This window comes from Gymnoscopelus microlampas (assembly GCF_963454915.1).
Source record: "Gymnoscopelus microlampas genome assembly, chromosome: 7".
Classification (NCBI taxonomy): domain Eukaryota; kingdom Metazoa; phylum Chordata; class Actinopteri; order Myctophiformes; family Myctophidae; genus Gymnoscopelus; species Gymnoscopelus microlampas.
In genome coordinates, this window is record NC_139944.1 from 57192566 (window position 1) to 57202493 (window position 9928).

The window sequence follows — 9928 nt, forward strand, 5'->3', positions numbered from 1 at the left end:
TCTCTGTCGGTTGAAAACCTCCAATGTCCAAAACCTTGACTTTTCACGACTAAAAGTAGCAGATCTACAAGCTCAAAACGTGGCTTGTGGATCTGCTACTTTTGATGCTACTGTCGTATGATCAAGTAGGGCAGGCAGGGGTCTTCAACGTTTTCAGGCCAAGGACCCCCTAGCTGAGGGAGAGATGAAGCAGGGACCCCCTACTCTATATTGTATAAAATTGTGTTTCAGATTATACTTTTTTTGTTTACTTGGTCTGCTCTTTTTTTCCCTCTACACCTATACTGCCCTGCCAAGGTAAAGAGCAGTAACTACGAAAACAAAAAACACTGAAAAATGGGATTAAAAGTGATTCAACTGGTCAGCCAAATGAGATATCGGCATATAAGTGATATTACACTAATTTTGCATCTGTTCTTGAGGTAATTGTTTATCCCCCAAAATCACAAAGGCTAATTTGACCTTTGGGATACAAAAATAAGTCGGCGTGTCCCAAAACGTAGTTACTGCTCTTTACCTTGGCAGGGCAGTATACCTCTTTGCCAAAAATAGCAGATCTACAAGCTCACAACGCCTCGCAGCGCGAGGCGTTGTGAGCTTGTAGATCTGCTATTTTTGGCCAAAGTTCTCCTCAGAAAAGGGATGCTAGGGTTCAAGTGGTTCAGGTAAAAAAAAAATCATATCACACAAAGATTTGGCGGACCCCCTGTAGTAACTCCGAGGACCCCTTAGGGGTCCCGGACCCCCTGTTGAAGACCCCTGAAGTAGGGCATCCATTTACGGAGAAAAAAAAACCCTCAAAAAGCTGGGATACGGAGAAAGCAACGACATGCAGCAAACAAGACTTTTGGACCTTTCTTGCGGACGGGCAGGTCTTTGTCGGGGGGCTCGTCGTCTCTCTTGCGGTTGCCCAGGTCGCTGGTGTTGACCGTCACCGTGGCTTTGATCTCCAGCTGGGCCAGCTTCATGCGCTCGTAGAACACCCGGAAGAACTTCTCTGACTTCTTGTCCTCCGTCAGACGGCAATAAAACGAGCGCTGAGCGACAACAGAGAAGAACATAGAGGTCACTATGTATATATATATTGTGGAGTATCGCCACAATACCGCCTGTCAGGTAAGCACCTCACCAGGGAGAGGCCATGGGACAGAGACAGAGTGAGACCAGAGAGACAGCGCACCAGCCTGGGCAGCGTCATAGAGGGGCGTTACCTGCCACTCACCATCATGAATCAGCCCCAACTCAGCACAGCTGCGGCGACAGGTTAGGTGTGGCACCTGGCTACAAGTATGGCTACTCTGTCTCAGTCTGGCATTGGCTCTCCTGGTGACTGGACGGGTGCTACAGGCGGTAAGGCAATATTCTCCACTATTCCCGCACATTAATGAATGCTTGTGAATTGCAGTAGTAAAGGATACTCTTTGTTTACTCCTAGGCAACCTGTGGGAGTTAATCACAAATACCCGACACAATGCATGGATAAATGACGATGACGCAGAGGCGCATGGAATCCAAACAGAGACATTGTGATGCATGAAAATACCCCGACGTGGGGCGAACTTTGAGTTTGATCTTTATTATTTGAAGTTATTCGAAAGTATTACCAAGGACCTGCGGGTCCCATATACAAAGAGGTGTAAATAAATACCCTTCATTGGGCTTGTACCCTGCATTTTGTGTTTGGTTTTGATCAGTTCCCCACATATGGTGGAGAATGCGGGCACACTGATCCACGCCAAACCCAAAAAGTCATGGAGCATGCCAACGCCCTGACGGCCCTGTTGAGGAGCCAAACCGATTTGCAGACAGCGGTACAAAAGCTAATTGATAGGATTAGCCGTGATGTGGCTAGCACACGCGCACCTAGAGAAGTACTCACCAAATTGACACCAGAAGATGATATTGAAGCTTACCTGGAAGTGTTTGAGCGCACCGCAGCCAGAGAGAGGTGGCCAGTCGGAGACTGGGCCTCGCTCTTGGCCCCGTTCCTCACCGGCGAGGCCCAGCGTGTGTGCCGGGATTTAACCCTCGCCGATGCCAGAGATTATAGGAAGCTGAAGGAAGCCATCCTCGCCACCCAGGGATACAGCCTCCCCGCTCGAGCGCAGCGCTACCACAGCTGGGCCTACAACTCGGCCCTTCCACCCCGGCCGCAGGTAGCGGCCCTCCTGCGCAGCGCCCACGGCTGGCTGACCACCGGGGGAGATCCACCTATCATCGACCGCCTAGTAATTGACCGATGTATCCGTTCGTTGCCGCCTGACGCCCGGAGATACGCCTCACAAGTGAGTCCAAGCTCACTGGAGGCGCTCGTGGCCCTCTTAGAAAACCACCAAGTGAGCGTGGACATGATGAGGACCACGCGCACCGAAGCAGCCAAGAGCCCTGGGGAGGAGAAGCCCAGCCGAGAGCGTCGAAGGTCGACGCCACCGAACCCATCCGCCACCCGGACTGAAGCCGCCGTTACCGAAGGGCCCACCCGAGGCCCACACCAACGCCGCTGTTACGTCTGCGGGCAGGCGGACCACATCTCCTGGTCGTGCCCCGAGAGAGAGCGCGACGTTTCCATGGGGACCGCAGCCAGCTCCGACAGCGCGCGGCCCTGCCTGCACACCGGCACCAGCCCGCACCGCCAGACGCGCCTGCCCGTGAAGATTGGACGGACCGACACGCACGCGTTGCTGGACTCCGGCAGTGCGGTGACTCTCGTACGAGCGGACCTGGCCGGGAAGCTCAGCGCCGTCACCGTGCCGGTAACCTGTGTCCACGGCGATGTGCGCCACTATCCAGTGACCCAGCTCCGCGTCCAGACGCCCCGGGGAGACGCCGTGGTGCCAGCCGGCGTCGTGCCCAACCTGCCCGTGCCGCTGCTGATTGGCGCGGACTGTGTCCTGTTCGCCCGGTACTGGGACCCCGGTCTGCTGCGCGGTACCGCCCGCCACCGCCGCCGACGCGCCCCGCGCCGCCAGGCGCGCTCCACGCCTGCCCGGCGTTCCGCGCCACCACACCAGCCGGCCTGAGTGACAGCTCCCCGGCAGGAGATGGGGGAGATGAGAGGGACGCGAGACGAGAGAGACGAGAGAGACAAAGAAAAAGAGAGGAGAGGAAAAGACCAGAGACGGGAGGTGGAGGACATGCAGGCCACGTCAAGCCAGGGGGCCGCGGGCCCCGCTGATGTTGCGGACCCCTTCGCCGAATTCCCCGGCGCCGAAGCTCTCGAACCACCCCGGGCTGGGGGGTTCGCCACGGCGCAGTGGACCGACCCGAACCTGGACACGGCGCGCCGGAACGTGGCCGCCATCGACGGGAAGAAATGTGAGGGGGTGAGTGCATTGAATCACCCATACTTCCTTGTAAAGAAAGACTTGTTATATCGGGGTGTGTTGGACAAGGGGGGGGGACCTAGTCGAGCAGTTACTGGTACCAAAAGAATATGTGTCACGGGTGTTGTATTTAGGACACACGCACCAACTAGGAGCGCACTTGGGAAGCCAAAAGACATATGAGCGCATTTTGGCCCGCTTCTACTGGCCCGGGGTTAAACGGGCAGTAGAGGACTTTTGCAAAGGCTGCTCTGAATGTCAAAAGACCGCTCCGCGGCCCACGTTTCATAACCCGCTGGTACCAATGCCGATAATTGAAGTGCCGTTTTCACGTCTTGCCATGGACATTGTGGGCCCTTTGCCGAAATCCAGTCGCGGTCACCGCTATATCTTAGTGATACTAGATTATGCCACTCGATATCCCGAGGCCATTCCCCTGCGGGCGGCCTCGGCTAAGGCGGTGGCCCACGAACTACTGATGCTATTTAGCCGGGTGGGCATAGCTGAAGAGGTGTTAACGGATCAAGGCACCTGCTTCATGTCCCGAGTAATGTCACAATTGTATAAATGGCTGAAGGTGAAGCGTATCCGCACCTCCGTCTACCACCCACAGACGGACGGTTTAGTCGAGAGGTTTAACCAGACTTTAAAAAAAATGTTGAAAAAACTAACTGATGTGGACGGGAAAGACTGGGACCAGTTGATTCCGTATGTGCTATTCGCCATCAGGGAGGTGCCGCAGGCGTCCACGGGGCTCTCGCCATTTGAGCTTGTGTATGGCCGGAGGCCCCGTGGATTATTGGATATCGCCAAAGAGACCTGGGAGCGCCAGCCTTCTCCCCACCGCAGTGTGGTGGAACACGTGGAGCGTCTCCAGGCCCGGGCAAAGACCATCTGGCCCCTGGTACGAGAACATATGGAAAAAGCCCAGCGAGACCAGGCCCGGACCTATAATCGAGGCGCGACGCTCCGTGAGTTCCAGGTGGGAGAGAAGGTCCTGGTGTTGGTCCCCAGCTCAGAGTGTAAATTCCTCGCGAAGTGGCAGGGACCATACGAGGTCGTGGAGAAGGTGGGCCCCGTGGACTATCGGGTGAGCCAGCCCGGCAGGCGGAAAGGCCATCAGATCTACCATGTGAACATCTTGAAAAAGTGGATCTCAGCCCCCCGACTACCGCTGCCAGCGCTGATGACCGCCGTGCCCGCGCAGACGCTGCCCCCGGTGCCCATCGGAGAAGACCTCGTCCCAGCCCAGACCCAGGACGTCAAGGACCTGCTGGGGCGGAACCGGGACATATTCTCCGATCTCCCCGGCCGAACCACGCTGATCCGGCACGATATCCGCACGGACCCGGGGAAGGTAGTGCGCCAACGGCCATATCGTATCCCAGAAGCCCGACGAATAGCCATAAAAGAAGAGGTGGCCAAGATGATTGAATTAGGAGTGATCGAGGAGTCGTACAGTCCATGGTCCAGCCCGATTGTGATTGTGCCGAAGCCAGACGGGACGCTGCGCTTCTGCAACGACTTTAGGAAATTGAATGACGTCTCCGCCTTCGACGCATACCCGATGCCCCGAGTGGATGAACTGATCGAGCGCCTGGGTCCAGCCCGGTTCGTCAGCACCCTGGACCTGACCAAGGGCTATTGGCAGGTACCGCTGACGGACCGGGCCAAGGCAAAGACGGCCTTCTCCACGCCCGACGGGCTGTTCCAGTACACGGTGCTGCCGTTTGGAGTCCATGGCGCGCCCGCCACGTTCCAGCGGCTGATGGACCGTGTACTCCGCCCCCACCGAGACTACGCTGCCGCGTACTTAGATGATATCGTGATCCACAGCCCGAGCTGGAGCCTCCATCTGCAGCACCTCCACGCCATCCTTGGAGCGCTCAGACGAGCCGGGCTGACCGCAAATGCCAAGAAGTGCCGCGTCGGCCTGACGGAGACAGACTACCTGGGGTTTACGATCGGACGAGGGTGCGTGCGGCCCCAGACGCGTAAAGTGGAGCGGATTCGGGAATGGCCCCAACCTGTCACGAGTCAAGTAAAATCATTCCTTGGCCTTATGGCTTATTATCAAAAATTTGTGAAAAACTACTCTACTATTGCAGCCCCACTGTATGAGCTAACATGTCAGAAACGCCCCAACCACATCGTCTGGACGGCCGAGACGGAGGCCGCGTTCCAGACCTTGAAGAGCGCGCTCTGTGAGGAGCCAGTGTTGAAAGCCCCCGACTTCAGCCGGCCCTTCGTCCTCCACACAGACGCGTCGGGCACCGGGTTGGGGGCGGTCCTCGCACAGGTATTTGATGGAGAGGAACATCCAATTACCTATGTAAGCAGGAAACTACTTGACCGTGAGAAAAATTACGCAACGGTAGAAAAAGAGTGTTTAGCGGTGAAATGGGCAATTCACCACCTGCGATACTACTTGTGGGGCCGTACCTTTACCCTCATTACAGATCATGCTCCCCTGAAATGGATGGCCACCAATAAAGACCGGAACGCCAGAGTGACGCGGTGGTTCCTGGAGCTGCAGGACTACTGTTTTAAGGTGGAGCACCGGCCCGGGAGGGAGATCCCACATGCAGACGCCCTATCCCGAATGTATGAAGTAGAGGAGCTGGAAGCCCCCGGACCAAGCGGCGGGCTTAGGGGGGGGATATGTGGAGTATCGCCACAATACCGCCTGTCAGGTAAGCACCAGGGAGAGGCCATGGGACAGAGACAGAGTGAGACCAGAGAGACAGCGCACCAGCCTGGGCAGCGTCATAGAGGGGCGTTACCTGCCACTCACCATCATGAATCAGCCCCAACTCAGCGCAGCTGCGGCGACAGGTTAGGTGTGGCACCTGGCTACAAGTATGGCTACTCTGTCTCAGTCTGGCATTGGCTCTCCTGGTGACTGGACGGGTGCTACAGGCGGTAAGGCAATATTCTCCACTATTCCCGCACATTAATGAATGCTTGTGAATTGCAGTAGTAAAGGATACTCTTTGTTTACTCCTAGGCAACCTGTGGGAGTTAATCACAAATACCCGACACAATGCATGGATAAATGACGATGACGCAGAGGCGCATGGAATCCAAACAGAGACATTGTGATGCATGAAAATACCCCGACGTGGGGCGAACTTTGAGTTTGATCTTTATTATTTGAAGTTATTCGAAAGTATTACCAAGGACCTGCGGGTCCCATATACAAAGAGGTGTAAATAAATACCCTTCATTGGGCTTGTACCCTGCATTTTGTGTTTGGTTTTGATCAGTTCCCCACAATATATATATATATTTATATCCATATATCCATATATACCTTACATAGAGGAAGAACATAGAGGTCAATGTCATGTCTAGTACAGTGCTTCTCAAACCTGTTCATGTCAAGGACCCCAAAAATTATATCTATTTGGCCGCGGACCTCCATCTGAAAATAATGTGTGCCAGGGACCCCCAGAGGAGAAGAATTATGTTTAAAACTATTCAAAATGATTAAACATGTTCGATATTTTTTCATAAAGTAACAGTACAGTAACTGTACAGTACCAGTACCAGTAACAGTAAAAGTACAGTAACTGTTCTACTACTCTGTTTTTAAAAAAAACTGGCACCCCATGTGTTAATTAAAAAAAAAGAAATTGCAGATCTACAAGCTTGTATATCTGCTATTTTTGAATAGCCAAAGACATGTACAATGACACAGAGATGCTGCGTCCCCGTATTGAATGGGTTATAAGTGTGGTTTAACGTTTAGCGTTTTAGCGTAAAGGCCAGTGAGACACACAGCTTGACACCATAACGTCGCTAGCCAATCACCGTGCTTAAAGACACACTTACACTAGCCGCCAAAAACACACACACACACACACACACACACACACACACACACACACACACACACACGGACACACACACACACACGGCGGCATGCTGAACATGGTAATGCCGCTACGCCTACAACACGGGCTCTAATCCTTCCTTCACCACAAGGCAATCAAGGCATGCAGCAGAGCTGGAACTACAAGAGACAATGACATCACTGTGTTGAGCCTGGGTGTGTGTGTGTGTGTGTGCCCCGGAGTGGATTCCACAGCACGCACACACACACACACCCACACACACACACACACACACGCACACACATGTTTGTATTACTATACTTGTGAGGACATCAACATTTTAGGAAGCCAATTTTATGATTGATTTATGATTTTTGTGGGGCATTTTTAACCGCAAGTCTAAAGCCGAAAAATAGCAGATCTACAAGCTCACAACGTGTCGCGCTGCGACACGTTGTGAGCTTGTAGATCGGCTATTTTTCGGTGTTTGACATCGCCTTCACAACTAAGTATAAAATAGGTTAAAATCTAACCCCAACCCCCCTAAACCTCTAAAGGTCTAATCCTGAACCTATAACCCCAACCTGAATCTTTTTCTAATTGTAAACTGTCTTTTTCTAATTGTAAACGTATCTCTAAAAAGGATTTCAACCATAAAACAACCATTTTTTCTCACGAGGACGACCAGCAGGAAAAATGGTCCGCACAACTATTCTATTCCCCAAATTCTACTATACTTGTGGGGACGTTTGGTCCTCAAAAGTATAGTAATACAAACACACACACACACACACACACACACACACACACACACACACACACACACGTGTGCAGCAGCACGTCCGCAGGGCTGGCAACCGGTCTGTCTGTCTGTCTGTCTGTCTGTCCCTCTGTTTATCTATCTCTGTCTCTCTCTCTCCCCCGCTGTCTGTCTCTCTTGCTGTCTTTCTCTCTATCTCCCTCTATTCTTCCGTCTCTCGCTTTCTCTCTCCGCCTCTCTCTCCGCCTCTCTCTCTGCTCACGTAACGCTGTCTGTGTGGGGGCGGGGGGGGGGGGGGGGGGAGAAGAATGGGGCCCGGGGCCAGGACATCACGCACACATTACACCCCCCCCCCCCCCCCCCCCCCCCCTCCCCCCAGAGAGCTGAAGGGCTTACATAATGTGTAAGAAGACACACGGTACATGTATGATCTAGAACATACACAAGGACAACCTCTCTCTCTTTTCTACGCTCTCTCTCTCTCCCACCCACGCACGCACGCACGCACGCACGCACACACACACACACACACACACACACACACACACACACACACACACACACACACACACACACACACACACACACACACACACACACACACACACACACACACACACACACACACACACACAAACACACACACACACACACACACACACACACACACACACACACACACACACTCCACAAATAGGTCAGCTGTCTCAGCCACATGCCGTTTTTTTAACCCATGAAGACCTGAGGCCCAAAATAATGTCTTCTAAATCCTAACAGTTTTCTGAAAAAAAAATCAAAAAACTATTGTTGATGTTGTTGTTTCAAAAGCCTTTTTCATGCATGTCAAGGAAGATTTGAGTAAAAAAAAAATCACTTTAAAAAAATATATATATATTCAAAGATTTGCACACATGTTCACAAAAAAAATAATAATAATAGCAGATCTACAAGCTCATAAGCTCATAGCCAAATAAATCTAAAAATGACACAGATGCGTTCCCGGTCTTGAATGGTTAAACCCCCCCTCCCCCCCCCCCCTTGCAGTACAGTAAATTCTCTGAACCTCAACAGGCTACCTTTTCTCCCAAACTGTTTTTTTAATATATTTTTTTATAAATCCACTGCAGAGCTCTCCTCCTGGGTATGTCCCCGTCACCGTGGTTACCCATGCAGCAGGGGTTCTCAACCCGTGGGTCGGGACCCCCCCCCCGGGGGGCAGTGTTGCCAGATTCTGTGAGAGAAACAAGCAACCAGGTCTAGGAGAACAAAGGCCAAAAGAATGGACCATTACGCGGGCCACATGAGCCCTTACTACTTAGTACTCAAACCTACTGTATAGTGTAAATCGGCTATTTGAAAAAAAGCAGATCTACAAGCTCACAACGTGTCGCGCCCCCCGGGACACATTGTGAGCTTGTAGATCTGCTATTTAACTTTCTGTCTATGGATTAGTCACCCCATGGAGACTTGAATTCATGGATATCTTTTACTTTTTGACTCATTCCTGAGACAATGATGTGATGACCAGAGGACCGGTAGGCAGCGGATCACGTAGGACATTGGTTCTCAAAGTGGGGTCCGGGGACCCCCAGGGGTACTTGAGGGGGTTCCAGGGGGTCCCCAGCTAGATGATGGACAGGAACCAAATGGACCCTTATGGGTCTGTAACTCTGAGAGTGTACAAATGGAACCAAATGGACCCGTTAGGGTCCATTTGGTTCCATTTGTACAATCTCAGAGTTAAATTAACATTGATTTTACAATGTGAATTGGGGTCCCAGAGGTATAAATGCTATAAAATGGGGGTCCGTAGCCCTAATGTATGTCAAACTGGGGGTCCTTGACATTAAAATGGTTGAGAATCACTGCTACAGAAACGTAAAAATCTTCTCTTATGGGGGTCCCTGGTATATCTTTTCAAATGGGGGTCCGCGGGCTAATAAGTGTCAATTTGGGGGTCCTTGACATGAAAAAGTTTGAGAACCACTGCCCCACATAAAGGAGAACCC

General features: G+C 52.2%; 1 protein-coding gene across 1 annotated transcript in view; it reads right to left on the minus strand.

Moving 5' to 3' along the window:
* LOC311048680 (inositol 1,4,5-trisphosphate-gated calcium channel ITPR1-like) overlaps positions 1–9928 on the minus strand; it is a 184039-nt gene that overhangs the window by 57119 nt on the left and 116992 nt on the right. The window contains exons 40-46 of the mRNA XM_084061942.1: positions 5470–5651; positions 4888–5125; positions 4496–4644; positions 4021–4224; positions 2436–3027; positions 2088–2189; positions 854–1037 (exon numbers count right to left, since the gene is read on the minus strand). Coding sequence (XP_083918068.1) covers positions 854–1037; positions 2088–2189; positions 2436–3027; positions 4021–4224; positions 4496–4644; positions 4888–5125; positions 5470–5651 — 1651 coding nt within the window. The remainder of the gene's footprint in view (positions 1–853; positions 1038–2087; positions 2190–2435; positions 3028–4020; positions 4225–4495; positions 4645–4887; positions 5126–5469; positions 5652–9928) is intronic.